The sequence below is a fragment of the Drosophila bipectinata genome, chromosome 2R (genome assembly GCF_030179905.1).
Source record: "Drosophila bipectinata strain 14024-0381.07 chromosome 2R, DbipHiC1v2, whole genome shotgun sequence".
Lineage (NCBI taxonomy): Eukaryota > Metazoa > Arthropoda > Insecta > Diptera > Drosophilidae > Drosophila > Drosophila bipectinata.
The window spans coordinates 14,743,494-14,761,016 of record NC_091737.1 but is presented as its reverse complement, the minus strand read 5'-3'; the positions used below and the strand labels follow the sequence as shown (position 1 = coordinate 14,761,016).

Sequence of the window (17,523 nt, the reverse complement as noted above, 5' to 3'; positions counted from 1 at the left end):
TAACTTTTTGAACAAAATTAATTATTAATTTATATTGATATTATCATTAAAATTGAATTTAGAATACGACTTTTATATTTTTAAATTTGTTTTGTTTGTTGATATCGAATATCGTAAAATTTTAATTTCCTCCCCACATATATCGATATTCCAAAAGAAAAAACTATCGATTGTCTCACAGCTAGAACATATGTTAAAATAACGCTTAAATTTTGGTAAATGCAATTTTAAAATATTCTTTTAAATTCTTTACAATAAAATAAGTTTCAGGATAGACGTACAAAATGAAGACCAAAACAAAGGAGTCGAAGAAGAAGGCTCGTCAACTAGCCCAACGAAAAGTATCCGCCAAATCAAAGGAAGTGAAGAAGATGCCTAAAGAAGTTGGAGGAAAATTATCCGCCCAACACTTTCCCCCAGCCAGGATACCAAAAAATGTCCTGCAGCGAACTCTGACCATCGCCAACGACTCCACTGACGCTTTTTGGCTGAACATAAATGTGGGGTGTACTCCCTCGGTCAGCTATGAGATGACGGTCGAGTCTGAATTTAGGCGTTCCCTCACCTACGACAAGTTGCACCTGGCCCGAAGTTGTCTACTGCAACGGGACTACAAGAACCTGGCCAAGCTGCTCACCTCAAATCTTTACGGCGAAACCGCTCTGCAAAAAAATGGATACCAGGTTTTCTCCGAATACGCGTCTCTGCTACAAAAATTCACCAAAATTAAACAATCAGCGCAGGGCATAACGCCATCACCCGACATCTTTAAGGACTTGGAATAATAAAAGAGCACTGCTTATTTTTTTGGTAAAAACACAACCTTATAATATGTATATATGTAATAAGCGTTATGTTTTTCCTTTTATTCGACTTAAATATAATATCAATATGTTTTAAGGTTTTGCTAAATAAATACTGAAACGTGTGTACAAAATGTGTGAAAAGAAAAAAAAGGTGTGTGGTGTGGTGTCTTAAAAAAATTATGTACAGTTCAGAATTTGTATGACCATAAGTGTGTTCTTGTAATACATATGTATGTATGTACGTATACAACGTAATCGATCAAGTCTAAATAAGTGGGTATACCTTGGTTAGTTCTTCGACAGGGCGATATCTTGTAATATGCATATAAGTTAATATATTGGGTACTTAATTGGTAACAACTCTAGGTACAAAGGGGCTTATATATGTTGTTCTATTTGCAGAATTTTGCGCGAATTCCTTTATAATAGCATTGGGGCTCGTCATTATTACGTTCGCCATTGGTTTTGTTTTGTTTTTTTTTTTTTGGGTATTTCGTTCAACGTTGTTTTATAAACTTTCTCGTCAATCTATCAACAACAGATTTAGAATACTTGAGTACGAGTGTAAGCTAAGAAGCCGACCAGGTCGGCCATCTCATGGATATCGTTAGTATCTGTATATGGCAGCATATAGTATAAGCAATCATTACATAATTTCATGTTGAGTAACTTTTGTTACGCTAAGTTAAGGATAGATTTAGTTATGGTACGAATTACAGCATTTTCAGGACATTCTCGTTATTAAAGCAAGTCATTAAGTCATTAAGGAGCTAACTTTTGAACATGGAAAGGAAGCTATCGGGATATGCACAGCAAAACCATCATCTACTTTCTGATTCTGATAAAAGTCGAAATAATTAGAGTAGTAGTTCAAATTCGAAGCCAAAAGTAGCTTTACTTGTGACGGTCACGTTTAGTCTTAGGCAAATAAATAGTCGCACGCTTTGTGATAAAATGGTTGTAATAAATTAAAAACTTATGCTTCAATTATGTTTAAAAGACGCATGCACACACACAAATATATATAGCTATATACAATCACGCGCAGCCCATACATTCAGGCCGGATATTTATGGATAGAATCTTAATCGGGCAGCATGTGCACGAAGCTGACGGGAAACATGCCCCTCCTAGCGGGCTGGCCCTCGATAATGCCCTCCATCCAGTTCTCGTCGTCAGTGCGCTCGTTCAGCACAATCAGGATCTCGCCCTCCTTGAACTCCAGCTCGTCATCATTGTCCGCAACGCAGTCATACAGGGCTCGGCACCGCCGCTGACCGTTCTGCAAAATACAAAAAGCAATAAGTCGCTTCTGTCTCCTAGAGGAACTCCAACTTACATAGTGAAACTTGCCACCAGGGCCTGGTCCTCCGCTTTTTGATGGATTGTCTGGCGAAGAGTTAAGTCGATCATTGTCACTGGAGGAGACATTCGACTCAGCGGAATGATCCAAGCCTCCACCGGAGCTGTCCATGTCTGTGTGCCAGGACTCGTACTCGGTGAAGTTGGCCGACTGGTTGATCAACTAAAACAATTCGAAAATTAAGCAAAGTGAAGGCCAAACATAGATGCAAGTGTAATCGATTTAGAGAAACAAAAGTCAACACATAGAAATTGGATTCGAAAGAGTTTTGGAGTATTTTGTGGGTGAGTGAGGCGCATAGGGGTTAGAGCTGTTGGGAGATGCACAGAACGAGACACTTAGTAGAGGAACGACAACAGCAACAGCAATGACAACCACAACAATAGTCTGGTGCAGTTCGCTTGTCAAAATAATGAAAATGCAAACGAGCAGTGTGCTAGCCATTTACCGTCTCCTCGCTGGACTGACATCTGAGTGCGTTTTTTTGTTGCTTGCGCTGCAAATTGTGCACCGAGTGCGGATCAGATCAAATACATAGAGATCGGGTACAGGGTTTGAGTTACAGGTCCTTACAATCCCCAATAATCGGTTTGACAAGACTTACCTTGCGAGGAGGTGCCACTGGGCCCTCGTCCATGGAGCTAATGCTCTCGTTCGACTGCCCGTTGGATATCTCCCGCTCTGGAAAAAGGATTAGGATTCAAAATAAACACTTTAATAAAGCTGTCAGAGTACAAACCTGATGGCGGTCCTGGTGGTGGAATCTTTGGTCGCGTCAACGCTGATTTGTCCACATGCTTCAGCGTGGGCAGCTCCCCTGTAGGTGGTAGTACCAGCTTGGCTCCAGCCAAGTGGATGTTTCGATTCAGCGACTCGCCGCTGGGTGAACGCTTGTGCCCGAAAGTGGTCATGGCAGGCATGAGGCTGTTGCTGCTGCCGTTGCCTGACCCGCCAGGATCCTGCGAAACACCGTATCCATATCCCCCACCGCCTCGCGGGCTGTTATCAACGCTGCGCAGGTGCGGCAGAGTTCCGTAGGCCACGTCCAGGGACTGGTTCTTGTGGTTGATGGCGCGTATGTCGTTGGCATCAAAGTTTTGTGAGTGCCGCGGCGGGTGGGGCAAGGTGCCGTAAAATGAGCTGGACGAGGCGTTGCCCAAAGTACCTGGCGGCGGTGCCGGAGCTGTGCGCTTCTTCAAAGAGTTCATATTGGCCGTGGACGTTGACTTCCGGGCGCCGGTAACATGCCCGCTGAGTTCGTTCTGCATGTTAAGGCTGTTTCGCGCGGCCCGCACGCTCTGGCTGGACACGGAGCTGGGGCTGGAGCCTCCGTTTCCGGCGGACGATCCACCCACGTTGCTGGCACTTCCCAGGTACTGGCCCACACTAATGTGCTGCTTGGGCGAAGTGCCCGCCGACTGGGTGTAGCTGGGCAAGCCCGAGGGCAGGGTGAACTGACGACTGGGGCAGTTCGCGATTGGACTAGAACTGGACTGAATGGAGTCGCATGTGGAGGAACGAGAGCGCAGAACGGGCGAGTCCCCGCCAGCAAAACTGGGGGGACGCGAACGGGATTTCTGCAACAAGCCAAGCGGGAATCAGTATGGGAAATGGTTGGAGTTGAAGCCTAACTTACGCGTTCGTCGATGACAGTGTCGTCGTCGCTGAAGTCCGTTGATCCGTCCTCGTTGGGAAGGTTCCAATCGGTGTTGATGTGGTCGAAGGCGCTCTTCTCTCGCTTTATGGCACATTCAATCTTCAAAGAACCGAGTGGGTCAGTATGAGGGTTTAGGAAACCAGACTAAGGCAATCTTACCAGCTCCTTGCAGCCATTGTGTCCCATCTCTTTGGCAATATCCAGTGCTGTTTTATTTTGTGAGTTCTTCAGCTCGTAGTCTGCTCCGGAGCGAAGCAGCAGCTTCATGCACTCTCGGCGATCGTGGAGAGCACACAGATGCAGCGCCGTATTCTTTCCGGTCACATCCAGCAGGCCCGCCGGATTCGTCGCCTTGTTGAGTCCCTTGGGCGGCATGTTCTGAATAAGGAAGTCGACTATATGCAGCGTGGAGCCCATCTCGCGGAGCACGGCCAAGTGCAGAGCAGTCTCGCCGTCGTCCGAGCTGGGCAGGCAGCAGGTGAGGTCCGCTCCCTCGGCCCAGACTTGTAGCAGTTGGCTCATATCCGCGTTCACCACCGCCTGTTCCAAATCGCACCTCAAGTCGTTATCGTCCGCGCAAGTACGCATCACATAGCGCTTTGCCACATATTTGGCGCGAATGAACTCGTAACGATCCTCCCTGAAAAGCCAGCAAGACAATCAGTTGCAGCCCCTTTACACTTGGAAGGATAACTTACATGGAGCTCTCATGCTGGAGCCTTCCCCTTCCCAGCTTTGCCTCCATAATGTCGTTTAACGTGCTGTTGCCCATGGCACGTGCTATCAGCAGATTAGCTGTAGTAAGATTGTCTAGCGTGAGACTTTGGATACGCGAATGGTGTACGCCGAGGTCGCGATGAACGCCCGAGCACTGGATGCACACGAGAATGCCAAAGTTGAGGCTGATCCAGGTCACATCGTTGCGCGATCCACAATCGCAGCAGCGATCATTGCCCGGCAGCTGTTGGACGTAGCGGATCACAGTCTTCTGCAGCTCCACGAGGCTGGGGCTCATCTGCGGATTGACATGCTGGAATGCCTTTGTTAAAGCCTTCTCCTTGCAGTTGACCAGCACGGCCATCCAGGCCTTCTGATCGCCCTCGTCTTCCGCCTGAAAATGATACGGACGATTGTCTGAAAGAAAGGATATTGAATATCAGAATACTATTGCTTTTTAGGGATATATTCAAGCTTACAGCTTATCAGATCGAAGCCGCGCTTGTCATCCGGCACTGGCTTAATCTGGCAGGTGAGCAAGTTGACGCGCGTCGGCGGCTTGGACTCATCCGCGTGAAAAATATCCAGAAAGCCATCGCTAGTAACCCGGCAGCGCCGCTTCTGCCAAACGCGGCGAACCTTGCCCTCGCTCTTCTTGAGAAGATGGCCCTGCCTGGTGACGCCGTGATGCTTGTCGCCTTGCAGCTGGTGCAGCGAGTAGCCAGCTCCCGCTCCGGCGCTGCGGTTCTCCGAGGCAGAAGCATTGTCCAATCGCTCAAAGTCCGGGGTGCTGCGCAGCAGGGTTCGGAGCTCCAGCAAGCTGCGACGGTCGTCATCCTGCTTCTGCTTGATTTCATGCAGCTTCTCACTGAGGTCGCCGATGTAGTTGCCAAAGTGCTCGATTGTCTGCAAGCCGTCCTTAAAGTAGCTGGAGAGAAAAATAAAGATTTTAAGATTCTATCCAGCATATCAATGGAGGAGGGTTCACTCACTTGCTCAGGGCGTGGTAATACTCGATAAAGTGCTGCAGCAGCTCGATGCCCGTCTTGGTCTTGATGTCCTTGTACTTGAGCAAGTACTCGCATGTCTGGAGCTGGTAGAGCCGTCGCTCCTTCTCCATTTCGTCGGCCACCACGGCGGCGTCGATCTCCGTTCGCACCATGCCCGCCTCCTTGGCCTGGGCCTTCTTCTCCTTCTCGATCTTTATGAACTTTGCCTCATAGTCCTTGGCCGCCTTGTCGAACGGCCGCTTCATATCGCCCTTCACGCCCCGCAGCTCGCTCTTCAGCATCGAGTCCACCGGAAACATGACGATGTTGTTAATGTTTTGCATCTGTGGGTGGGTTATCAAGTAAACAATGTGATAACGTTTTATCGTAAAAGCCAGCGATAGTTACCAATGTCTTCATCAGGGCACTGAGCTCCTTGGTCACCACACTGAACTTGAGGAAGGCGGCCCCAATGTCCGGCTCATCCTGGTCGATAACCTTGCCGCCCAGCCGCTCCAGGGCCCGCACCATGAACATCTCATTGTCGACATGAGCTGAAAGATAATGGAAGTTGGAGGCGAATCTGAGGCGAATCTATATCCAGAGCTGGAACTTACTGTTTCCGGAGTTGTGAATGGCCTTGACCGCCTTTTTCAGCTTGGTGAGTCCCTCGCGATCGAATTCCAGACGCTGCAAGTGATAAAGTCCATTAAAGTCATGCTATTCTTTGTTATTATAGATATAGGAATAATAAAAGGCAATGCAGGGGCGGCACCTTCTCGTTCTCTGTAGAGCCAGAACATCCACAATGCATTCCGCGGATGAGCCAAAAAGGGGAAACCAAATAGAGGAAACGCCTTGCTTGGGCGCCGAATGAACAATATTCTCTGATTGAGTCCGCGTCAATACCGGCATTAGGTATTCCGTGCGCCTCTCCGCCCACCCTCCACCCCTCCAGCTAATTGAAAATGTACGACAAGGTCACTTCTATTATTAAACTTAATAACTGAACCAGCCCCATTCCGAATGCAGTCCAGCCATCGTCGCATGCAACAAAAATCCAAAAAGACTCTAGAGTCTAGCCCCCCTTTTCCGGGTATAGGTGATTTGGAAACCGGCTCCAATCCGGGTCTGGGTCTGGAGTTCGTCTCCCCCATTGACCCATTGACTCTGCCCAATTGCTTCCAATTCAAAAGGTTGTTCGGGAAATTGAATTACCCGACAAGAAGTAAGGGTGGCGCATAGGAACTTCACTCCTGGCTGCACATCTTCCAGCTAATTTTGAAATATGAACTACATAGAGTGCCGGGCAGGCACTGGCCAATAAATACTGTAGATTAGATTGGGCGCAAATAATTTACAATCGATTCGGGGTAACCAGAACCGTAACCAGCTAGAAGGAAATCCGAATATTTTCGCTATTGCAACTCGATACCAGCCACTAGGCAAACATCTGCGGATCATTGGCTCGCGGGGATTAGTCATGACGGAGTCGGGGCAGGAGCAGTACGCCTAGAAAAAATAAACAAATACACGAACTGGCCCAAAGTTGGATCAACTTGTTTGGCTGGTGAGTCTGTTGTTTCGGCTTTGATAACAAAAGATGCTAATTTATAAACAAGTCAAAGCCCGAAACCGCAACACTTTGTTCCAGAAGCGAATTGCCGAGAAACTCATACATATCTGTATCTGTATCTCTGTATCTGTATCTGAATCACTTAGAGTTGGCTTTAGAAACAGTTTACAGTTGCTCCAAATATGGCTACCAAAACACGCAATGGGAGAGGCAGGCGGCAGCAGGCCAAAAAGAAATAAAACTAATTTAACTGGCCGGAATGGAGGTCACTGGGCTGGTGTCCGTCCGCCGGCTACACCAAAAATCCATCAGCGAAATTAAATATTAAACTTTTGATGGGAGTCCAAGAAGGCGGTGTGTGTGAATGACGTGAGTCTCGTGGTCTCCCGGTCTCGCGGTCTCTTGGATCCAATAAATTGTCTAATTTTGTGTGTTTCTTTGGGAGCTGCATTTGGGTAGCAAGGGACGCCACTGCGGGAATTGGAGCGCATATATGTACATTGCATAATTATAGTCTAAAAGGAGGCCCCATCGAGGGGTTGTCAAATGACAGAATAGATGATCTTTCCAAAATTTTCCTTTTCCCGACTGACTAAATGTCACTCTAGTAAAGCACATTCCATGCGGGACTAGCTGGAGCTTTTGATTCTCTTATCACGGGCCTTTTCCGGCCCCAACACTATGTTCTTTGTGTGTTTTATCGGCGGTGGCAAAGGGTGGGCAGGGGGCGTGTATTAGTAGAGGGTGACATAGCCACAGCTGCTACCGTGACTAAAAATAAAAATTTCAGCATGTTAGTGTGGCAACTCCCCACTCCCAGCTACCAGCTACCAGCTCCCAGCTCCATTCTCCCCGCATTTGCATTGATTTAGCCAAGAATGCACTTTGTGGAACCACAGAAACCACCTTGCATTCGGCTGGGGAGATCTCGCAATGGGAGAGTGAGTAAGTGGCAGGCGGTGGCTCATTTTTGGCGTCGGGCCAATTTTTGAATCTTTCAGATGCTTTCCCAATGGAAGAAATCTTTGCTTGCGCCGGGGGCGTAGCCTAACCAACCACGTTTACTGCAGTGCAAATATCGCACCTTGAACTTTTGTTTTGGTCATCGACAGAGTATAGATAAGTGTATAGATACAGCCTGCGAAAAATGGTATAAAATGGTTGCAGGTATAGGTTTACCTACAGCAAACCCTCGCTGATAGGTAGAACCCGGCTACCTGACCTGGACCTGGGGCGCAAAACTCACCTCTTCCAGTATGGCTATCGTCTGGCGGCAATCGGGCATCCGGGAGGCGAAAGTGGAGGTGGTGGGCGAGTTGTAATCGGAGCGTGTCTCCTCCACGAACTCGGATACGGCTATCAAAGCTGGCGGCATTTTGCCCAGGACACGAATACCTCACTTACACTGGCACACTTACAGACACACTCACAACACAAACACACACACACACACCAGCTCGCGCCCAAGGCCGTACGAGTGGGAGAGGGAGCAGGAGCAGGAGAGCAGGGGCAAGCGTATAGAAACGAAGCAAGGATAACGCCTCTGCACTGTACGTGTCTGTGGTTGTGGTGCACTTTTATATGGCCCCGATCCGGATCGGGTTGTTATTGTTGCTCGTCGCACTGCAATCCGCACACTTAATTCCACGCACTAACGTTCTCATCCTCTCGCGATTATTTGGGGTTTTTTGTTCCACCTTTTTTTTTCACTTTTTATTTGTTGGTTCTGCGAGCAGCGCAATTAACGCTGGCAGAGGGAAGTAGAAGTGCGCAATGCCCGGGCTGCAGATAAATAGCGGACCGCATCACCGTCACTTTAGGCACAGGAGCAAGCATTCAGTTCCGCGCACGATCTCGGATTCCCGGACACGGTCATCTCCAGTTAGGCGTGATTAAATACTTTTTGTTTTATTGCGATTTTGTGCTGCTGGCGTCGCTGTACAGTGGATTGTTGTTGCGCTATCGATAACTAATCGTGCCGATAGGTCCATCGATAATGCAGCTCATAAGTGCGCGTGATGTAGGAATCCGATAACACCAAAGCGGCGAGGTTGCAACGCGGTGTGAGATTTTATTCGTTTTCACCTTGGTGCATTTTTCCATTTGCTATTGAATTAAGGATACCATGGCTGGCAAGCGGCAAGCGACCTCTAACCTAAACCACGACAACTGGGACCATGAAGAGGAGCCCGAGGAGCGTGGCACCTTCCGCACGGCCACCGAGGACGAGCTGAAGACACGCGTTATCAAGAAGGCGCGCCGTAAGGCTGCCGGCACCTCCGCCTCCTCTACCGCTGCTGAGACTGGCGAAGAAGACTCCTCAAAGTCGAAGAGCCTATTTTCGGGATTTTCAGGTGAGCTGTAATGTCTGTTATAAGCCCAGGATCTTTTTTTAAAGAGTTTGTTTACTTGCAGGTTTTGGTAAGCCGGCTACCAGTACAGCGGCAGCTGGATCCCCTTTCGCATTTCTGGCCAAGATACCAAAAGCATCTACTGATACTGCAGCCACATCCCCCCCAAGTGCATCCACTTTTTCGTTCCTGCCGAGTTCTACTAGTGTGGGAGACAAGCCGGCTGCTAAGAGTGCACCAGAAAGTGCTTTTCCAAAGCCGACCACCTCGATATTTGGCTCCAGTTCTGTCAGCAGCACAGAAACGATTCCAAAAGCATCTACTTCTGTTTTCGGTACAAGTTTGGCCGACGGTGCCATCCCAAAACTATCCCCGTCGATATTCGGCAACACAGCAGCCGACAAAAAAGAAAGCGTCAAGTCGCCCATCTCTTTGAAGACGCCGGCGACTAGCAGCTCAAGTTCTGGCTCCAAGCCAGGCAATGCCAGCGTTTCAGCCGAGCCTCGTGAGACCGTTTCAGCCGATTTTCGTGAGGGCGTTGCTGAGCTTAACCGCGCCATCATGAAATTCCTTCAGGAGCATATGGATAAGAACCCCTACGTCATATTTACGCCCGTGTTCAAACACTATGATAAGCATTTGAAGGATCTACGCACCGAAGATGCGGCGAATGCCACGAAGCCCACACCATCCACGCCACCGACAGTACCCAAGTTACCGACATTGCCTACTTTCTCCCCGCCACCAGTAGCTCCGGCTGCTGCACCAACTTTTTCATTGGGAACCGAAACGCGAGACGTTGCAGCTTCCACAGCTAAGCCGGCCGCTACATTTTCTTTCGGCAAGCCCAACACTCCCATCGGCGGCACCTCGACGCTGTTCGCCAAAAAGCCCAACTGCACCGTGACCAGCGGTGGGACGACCACCACCACCACCACACCGCTGTTCGCCGCTTCAACCAGCACCAGCAGCTTCGTTGGATTCGGCTCTGTGCCAGAGCCTTCGGCTAGTTCCGAAGCTAAGACTGATGATGCCATTAAGCCGGGTTTCTTTTCGTTTGGAACCAGTAAAAAGGATGAGCCCGTGTCATCACCTCCGAAGACAAATGGCTTCAGTTTTGGGACGAAGACCGATGAGAAACCTAGTGGCTCACTGTTTACTGGTTTTGGCAAAGCATCCGAAGGAGCGGCACCTTCAACAGGATTCAGCTTCACCCCGGGCAGCACACCTTTCTCTTTCGGGAACATACAGCCTCCAGCGGCCGCACCATCAGCAGCCACTGGTGCTGGTGAAGACGCGGAGGAGTCTGACGAACCACCCAAAGTGGAGTTCACACAGGTACGCTGGTCATATATCTATTCCCATTGAGTCTATCGAAGTTTATCCCCCATTGTAGGTAGTTGAGGATGGAGCAGTGTATTCCAAGCGCTGCAAGGTGTTCGTAAAGAAAGATAAGGACTATGCTGATCGCGGCGTGGGCACAATATATTTGAAGCCAGTCAAGGAGTCGGGAAAAACACAGTTGCTGGTTCGCGCCGACACAAACCTCGGAAACATTCTGGTAAACCTCATCCTGAGCGATGGCATTCCTTGCCAGCGATTGGGGAAGAACAACGTAATGATGGTCTGCATCCCCACGCCAGAGGAGAAGAAGGCCACCACGATGCTGTTGCGTGTTAAGACGAGCGAAGAGGCCGATGAACTGCTCAAGGAAGTACAGAAGCACATCAAGTAGGAGAGGAAGAAGCTGGAGAGCGGAAATGGAAATTACTCGTACATCTGAATGTTGTTTAATCGTTTATAATCTTTACAATCTACAAAGTGTGGAAATAGAAGAATCAAAAGCGTCCACAAATTTAATCGACTGGGGATATAACTAGTTTGGCTTCGCCTAGGTCAGGAAAATGAATGTTTATGGATTGGACTGGACTGGTAGAGTCGTCCAAGCTGTTTGCATACTGGCGCAGGACGCGGTTAAGGTCGGACGGGGATGCTGTAACAAAATCATTATATCATTTCTTTTCACCAAACATAAGGCTATAGCTTCTCACATAAGATATCCACTGTGATCATTTTGGTGCGGCGGTTGACGTATTTGCACTGGGCGGCGATGTACTCAGTATAACCAGAGCTTGCTTGTCCCTTGACCTTTGGCAACTTAAAGACGATGGTATCTCCCTTGACCGGTAGACTGTCAAGTTTTTTGGCGGTAGACAACAAGTCCGAAATGATTTCAGACTCTTGGGCGGATTCGACTTCTGTAAAAAGTATAGTATAAGTAAGAGTATAGTTTAAACGATATTTTTAAATGTCTATTAAGATCTGACCGATAATGGGAACTGCCTCCACATCGGAGTCCGACTCATCAATAGTATCATCCACCACCATAACGTCATCATCGGAATCGGAGTTTGAGCTATCGTCGCAAACAACTGAATTTTCTTGAAGTTTCTTTCCTTTTTTGTCCTCAACAGTCTTTTGATTTTTAGTTTTTCGAGTGCTAGTTTCAAGCTTCTCTACATTTTCTCCTCCCAGGATATCTTCCTCCGAAGATTCGGCATCAAGTTTCTTATCCAAGGATTTGCTTGGCTCAGGTTCCTTGCCCTTATTAATATCAGTAGGCTCTATAATCTTTTCACCTTTCTTCCTTGATTTATTTTCCTCGCACTCGACCAACTGAATATTTGTTTGAGATTCTTGAGCAGCGACTAAGTCAGTTTCTTCTGATGTTTCATCTTTCATCTCAATAGCTTCCTCTGCAACTAAATCCTTGTTTGTGTCTTCAGGAGCCAATGGAGCTCCCTTAACAGCATCACTCAAGTTGTCCAGCACAGATTCTTCTTTATTTTCTAGGGTTTCCTCTCCTGGATTAGGAGGTGGGTCTAGAATTTTATGGGGCGTTTTGATTGTAATATTTTCCAGTATTTGAATCTTATTTTTCTTAGGAGGAAGTTCAAAAATGCGCGGCGTATTGGAGTCCAGCTCCAGGAGAGGGGCGCGAAACACGGTCTCTTGCATTTCCTCTGGAACGCTTTGGTCCAAATCCATCTCCAACGTAGAGACAATTGTTTTCTTGGAATTTCTTGTCGATTTTCGTTCGTGTGGCTTTTCCACATCCTTATGTTTTGGAGAGTTGGATTTTCCATTCAGAGATTGAGAGAAAGAAGACTCTTCTCGCGAGAGGGTTACAGATTTCGTGCTCAAATCTGAAGAAAAATCTTCAACTAATGGCAGGTGTATGGTCTCGCATTGTTCTTCTGTTTCCTGGTTAGATCCAGAGGGTCCTGCATCAGTTGCATTGGTGCTCTTTGATTTGGAACGCTTCAAGGGGCGACATGGTGTGGAATGCGAGCTGATTTCGCCTTCTTCGGATCGGTTTTTACGCTTTTTGCTTGACTTGGAAACTGGAGCCGGGGCCAAAAACGAATCCTCGTCAACCGGCTGGAACCGAAACGCCCTGGAATATACCAATTGTTAAAATAAAGGCATCCTTCAACTCAGAAAACTCACTTCAATCCTTTGGCAGCCCTTAGAACCTCTATAGATTCCCTAGGAGGCAGGAAGCACCCATCTTCAGTTAGTAAGCTAATACCCCTCTAAAAGTATAAGATTTAAGTAAAATATTTATTTTAATGAAAGGCGGACCTATGTTTTAATTTGCGTACCAGCTCGAATAGGCTTTGAATGTGATCCTGGACATCCTTGATGTTACTCCACTCTGCATTGATTAATACTAATGCCTGACTTCGTTGGTCTTTGAAGAAGTTAGAAAGGTCCAATTTCATTGAGAAATTGTTCATTTTGGAAACACTACGGAAACGTCGTCAAGCATTAAAAAAATAATTTAAGTTTAATAATAAGTGTGTCGAACTGTAAATGTGCCGGCAAAAGAGGTCCTAACGCGTGGACTGTAATCGTGCTAAAGCGTTCGCCGTGCACTCACGCTCACGCTCACGGGCGTGCGTGATAGTCAGGTCTATCGTTTCATGTACACAAAAAAACAACGAAAACAAATACTTCTTATCATTAAAGTTGGTAGCATTAATCACGGCTCCGATTTAGACCAATGATGTGATACCGCCACGCGGAGCCCGCACTAATCCCAATCCAATATGAGCTACGGCGACCAGAGCAGCCGGAGGAACCAGGAGCAGCGAGGTGCTGGAGATCCCTCAAAGGAGAGGGAGAAGAAGGGTTGGTTCCACTCTCTGACCAGGCACAAAAAGTCCAACTCGTCGCTGGCGATCTCCTCCAGCAGCAGTGGCGGCCAAAACAACAACAACGAGGTGTGCGTCCTTGAGGCATCTGCCATGGACTCCTCCATGGCCAGCTGCAGCAACGGGTCAGGGACATTGGGCGCGGGGGGCACGCTGCGCAGGAGACGTGAGAAGCGGGACAGGAACGTGTTCGCACGACTGCGCCGGAAGGTGGGCCAGGGCCTCAGCTCGCTCCGCAACTGGCACTCCATGGGTGACAACGACTGCGATGGTGGTACCACGGACGCCACCTATGAATTCCTCACACCACCCATCCGCAGCGAACCCACGCTGCCGTTCACCCATGACTACTTGCGATTTATCCGGAAGAAGTGGCTGGAACGCGAGGACGCCCACTGCCCCAACCAGGTCATGTTCAAGGCCTGTTCGGAGATGCTCAAGTAAGCGATCAGTTCGATCAGTCATCAATCGATGACTCATGACCCCGTTTGTCTTTGTTTGCAGCCAAGTCTGGTACTGGGGTGAGATCTCCAGGCGCGACTCACAGCGCCAGCTGAGTGACAAGCCGACGGGCTCTTTCCTTGTTCGCGACTCGGAAACGAGTGGATCCCAGTTTACCCTTAGCTTCCGGATTGTGAATGTGACTCTACACTATCGGCTAGAGTTCCGCGACGATTTCTGGCACTTCGAGGAACTAAAGTACGAGTCCATTGTGGATATGATAGAGGACATCCTGCACCGCTGCACCAACGACAACTTTGTATGCTTCGTAAAGGTACCCAACGAGATGCAACCGCCGTTCCCGGTGATTCTCAAGTACCCGTTGAGTCGATACGCGCAAATGCCCAAGCTGCAAGATCTATGCCGCCGAGTGCTGCAGCGGCAGATGACTCGCGAGCAGCTGGCCCATCTGCCGGTTCCGGCCCAAATGCTGGAGTATTTGTCAGTGGAGCGGGAATTGGTCTTCCAGAGTTAAACAACGCCTATTGCCCGAGTCCCGCTGCGGAGCATCCGCTGGTCAAAGCTTTAATAAGGAAGTAATCGTAAGCACGTACACCAAAGAGGTCCCTGTTGATATTTGTTAGACTACGGGCCCTGCCAAAGTGTGGCCATAAGTATGTTTTCGATGCCCCAGTAACTAAACGCACAGTTTCTCACCACGTACTCGCCTATGTGTACGTTTTTACTGTATTCTATCGCTAAGTACCATTAGTACTAGTTTTTTGTCTAGGATGAATAACTGTTATTATTAGCCAGAGTTGACCGCTGGCCCTTGGCGTGTTTTCCAAAGGCACTGGTCAAGTCTATATCCTTAAATTTTTTGTAAAAAATCAAAGTATTGCATATATGTACTAACGCTAGTCCTAAGCCAGATGTATTGTACGACTATTTACGTTGTTCGCATTTTGTATTCCTAACTTGAACACTAACTTTTGCTAACCTAGATTGCATGAAATTACGCAGCTTTACGGCAAACGAAACTGTTCAATGCCAATTACTCTTGTTGCAATGTGTATGTATTTTATTTAAATTTATCTCAAAATATTTTACAATAAAATACGAGGGTCGTTCAATAGGTATTTTACCTAAACTATATGATATAAAATGTTTTTTTTTTTCTGAGAAGTGGTTGGTGTCTTTCGAAGCCCAATTCAGTTCAAAAGGATCCCATTGTCGTTGTCATTTTCATCAACTTCATTTCCAGATACATGCTCCTCCTTGTCGTCCTCACTTTTCTCTTCGGAATGATCATATATACGATAAGCCTTGAAGTGACCCACTTTTTGTCCATCCACATAGTGAAAACTGAGAAAGCAGCTGCGACACAGGTAGGAGGGATCGTGCAGCTGTCGTCGCGACTGTTCGACAATGAAGTGGTAGCTTCGTAAGCCGCACATGTAGCAGGTCCGTCGGTTGAACACGTTAATGGAACGCGGATAAGGATAAGCACTGCGATCCGGACGTTTTCTGCTTGGCGTTAGTACTTCCACCTGCGACACAACAAAGAGATGTTCGCAGTTTCCGTGATGCAGGTAGTGGAGTGGAGATCCAGGAGTCACGGTCAGATCGATGAAACGCTTTCCCTCCATATGCTCTACTTTGAAAGGTTCGCGCTGAACGACATCTGCCACGCCTGCCCAGTTTATCACCGCAGCCGAGTAGTCGCAGTTTTCGGGATTTCGCATGTCATTGTAGAAAGTGTTGTTGATAAAGAAGTACCCGGAATTCGTTGTGATGGTTGGAAGCGGAGCGTCGGGATTACTGCTGATGTCCACGAAGCGTTTGCCATTACAAATGCAGCTTATTTTGTCGCGAAACTCAGTTAAGAAATTACTCCCCAGGCATACGTACTCCTCTGCGAAGACGGGACTTTCCACCTTATAGCCCCTGTGAGAAGCCCGCGGTGGTCTGTACAGGCGAATCGTAAGCTCTAGCTCCCAGTTATTTTCCTGGCCAAGATCACTTTCCCCCATAGGTACGGTGTTTAACTTGTATGTGTAGGGTGTGCGGCCAAAAGCGCATTTCCTAGTTCTACATTTTTGCTGGGCCAGTGCAGTATATGTTCTTGGCAACTTTTGACCCTCTTGGGGTTGAAAGGTGGGACGTGAAAACTCGGCACCCGGTTGAAATATGGAAATGGCGGTATCCTCCGGTGATGCAATCTGATCCAGAGAACAACTTTCGCTTACGTCTATGAGCACAGGATGAGATTCCAGGAAGAAAGGCGTTTCGGTTGCTGTGCCTGACAAAGTCTTTTGGTAATCCTCTAGAAAATTGTGAAGATTTATGGGTGTTTTTGCTACCGAAAATTCACCTTCCATGACGCTGAAAGAATCATATTATACCATGATTTTATTTATGTTGATAGACATTTGATTTACCAGCTTAAGTCTCCTCCCCAAACTTGTTGATAGCTTCTTTGTAGTTTATGTTCAACTTGAGAGATTGTTTTTCTGCGTTTGTCTGATCACCTTCCTCGGGTTTAGACGGTTTGCCGGCCTCCAAGGGCCAGTTCTCGATGTATATACGTTCAAAGGTTATAATCTTTGTAGACTTGTCGACGTATTTGAACCGCTGGCGACAAGTGGACTCGTACAAAGGATCACTGACCACGTTATCCTTTTCTTTATCGAAAAATAATAGAGTTCCCACAGACTGCTCGTAGTGACCCTTGTAAAAGTTTCCATTTACTTCCGCCATGGGAGTGTCGCTCTCGATGCCAATGACCTTTATAGCCGCATTCTCATGCTTGAGCTGCTGCGACGGAATGTTGTTTTTGAAGTCTCCATAAACCAGATATTCCGTATCCTCGTATTCCGAATCAGAGGAGTCGTTCATGGCTAGTCTTTCACGTTTTTAAAACATCGCAAATCGATAAAGCCTAGTACTGAGTTGACGAAAATCCGCTGTCCAACGAGTGACAGCTGTCAAACTCCATATAAAAAAAACGGTGGAAAAAAGGAAAGAAGAAGAAATTTTTGCCTTCTAGATTTTGCGGGTACTGAGTTGACGAAAATTTTTGTTATCGATGTTTATCGTGTTGCCGGATCAAAAAAAATAAACAGCTGCTCTCGGGGAGGTAAAATAAATAGTTCAAATTATTTGTATAGGAGCGACATGGAGGGTCAATTGACCAAACAAAAAAATAGTCGGCCCGAAAAATTTTCGGCGCGCCAGGACAAATTAAAATGAATTTCTGCGGTCAAAACGAAGCCCATAATATGAGATTTGACCCACAAGGGGCATTTTTTTTTTTTTTTTTTTTGTATTAAGTTACTTCTATCCAGGAAATTGGGGAAGATTTATTTGGCCGTCCCGAAGGGGCATTTTAATGCCATAAAATGGC

At 47.4% G+C, this 17,523-nt stretch overlaps 7 protein-coding genes across 12 annotated transcripts; 3 read left to right on the top strand and 4 right to left on the bottom strand.

Moving 5' to 3' along the window:
* The first annotated feature begins 76 nt into the window (after positions 1-76).
* On the top strand, positions 77-937 carry udd (under-developed). 3 transcript variants are annotated; one of them, XM_017232240.3, is made up of 2 exons: positions 77-215; positions 276-937. In XM_017232240.3, exon 2 carries the CDS (start codon positions 285-287, stop codon positions 783-785), a length of 501 nt encoding a protein of 166 aa, XP_017087729.2. In that variant the 5' UTR covers positions 77-215; positions 276-284; the 3' UTR covers positions 786-937. The 3 variants fall into 3 exon arrangements, with proteins under 3 accessions (XP_017087729.2, XP_017087728.2, XP_017087727.2); XM_017232239.3 differs by having other exon boundaries at positions 91-215; positions 271-937; XM_017232238.3 differs by having other exon boundaries at positions 104-215; positions 265-937.
* Asap (ArfGAP domain of ASAP) lies at positions 800-8,489 on the bottom strand. 4 transcript variants are annotated; one of them, XM_017232230.3, is made up of 13 exons: positions 8,355-8,489; positions 6,150-6,222; positions 5,941-6,086; positions 5,536-5,876; positions 5,023-5,471; positions 4,525-4,960; positions 3,986-4,466; positions 3,806-3,925; positions 2,909-3,662; positions 2,774-2,850; positions 2,618-2,665; positions 2,146-2,331; positions 800-2,088 (listed from the first exon to the last, which is right to left on the bottom strand). In XM_017232230.3, the coding sequence occupies exons 1-13, from the start codon at positions 8,481-8,483 to the stop codon at positions 1,891-1,893; spliced, it is 3,438 nt and encodes a 1,145-aa protein (XP_017087719.1). In that variant the 5' UTR covers positions 8,484-8,489; the 3' UTR covers positions 800-1,890. The 4 variants fall into 4 exon arrangements, with proteins under 4 accessions (XP_017087719.1, XP_017087718.1, XP_017087721.1 ...); XM_017232229.3 differs by lacking the exon at positions 2,618-2,665 and having other exon boundaries at positions 2,909-3,746; XM_017232232.3 differs by lacking the exon at positions 2,618-2,665.
* Positions 8,490-9,191: 702 nt separating this feature from the next.
* On the top strand, positions 9,192-11,194 carry Nup50 (nuclear pore complex protein Nup50). Its single transcript, XM_017232233.3, has 3 exons — positions 9,192-9,462; positions 9,524-10,797; positions 10,856-11,194. Exons 1-3 carry the CDS (start codon positions 9,234-9,236, stop codon positions 11,192-11,194), a joined length of 1,842 nt encoding a protein of 613 aa, XP_017087722.2. The 5' UTR covers positions 9,192-9,233.
* Positions 11,195-11,233: 39 nt separating this feature from the next.
* coil (coilin) lies at positions 11,234-13,263 on the bottom strand. The gene is made up of 5 exons (XM_017232234.3): positions 13,125-13,263; positions 12,970-13,055; positions 11,787-12,916; positions 11,511-11,717; positions 11,234-11,452 (listed from the first exon to the last, which is right to left on the bottom strand). Exons 1-5 carry the CDS (start codon positions 13,257-13,259, stop codon positions 11,316-11,318), a joined length of 1,695 nt encoding a protein of 564 aa, XP_017087723.2. The 5' UTR covers positions 13,260-13,263; the 3' UTR covers positions 11,234-11,315.
* Positions 13,264-13,429: 166 nt separating this feature from the next.
* Positions 13,430-15,282, top strand: Socs44A (Suppressor of Cytokine Signaling at 44A). The gene is made up of 2 exons (XM_017232236.3): positions 13,430-14,116; positions 14,181-15,282. The coding sequence occupies exons 1-2, from the start codon at positions 13,572-13,574 to the stop codon at positions 14,650-14,652; spliced, it is 1,017 nt and encodes a 338-aa protein (XP_017087725.1). The 5' UTR covers positions 13,430-13,571; the 3' UTR covers positions 14,653-15,282.
* Positions 15,178-16,498, bottom strand: Pbp49 (proximal sequence element A Pbp49). The gene has a single exon (XM_017232235.3). The coding sequence runs from the start codon at positions 16,496-16,498 to the stop codon at positions 15,329-15,331; it is 1,170 nt and encodes a 389-aa protein (XP_017087724.2). The 3' UTR covers positions 15,178-15,328.
* A 64-nt stretch (positions 16,499-16,562) lies between these two features.
* On the bottom strand, positions 16,563-17,120 carry LOC108119187 (uncharacterized). Its single transcript, XM_017232241.3, has one exon. The coding sequence runs from the start codon at positions 17,013-17,015 to the stop codon at positions 16,563-16,565; it is 453 nt and encodes a 150-aa protein (XP_017087730.2). The 5' UTR covers positions 17,016-17,120.
* Between the last annotated feature and the right edge of the window lie 403 nt (positions 17,121-17,523).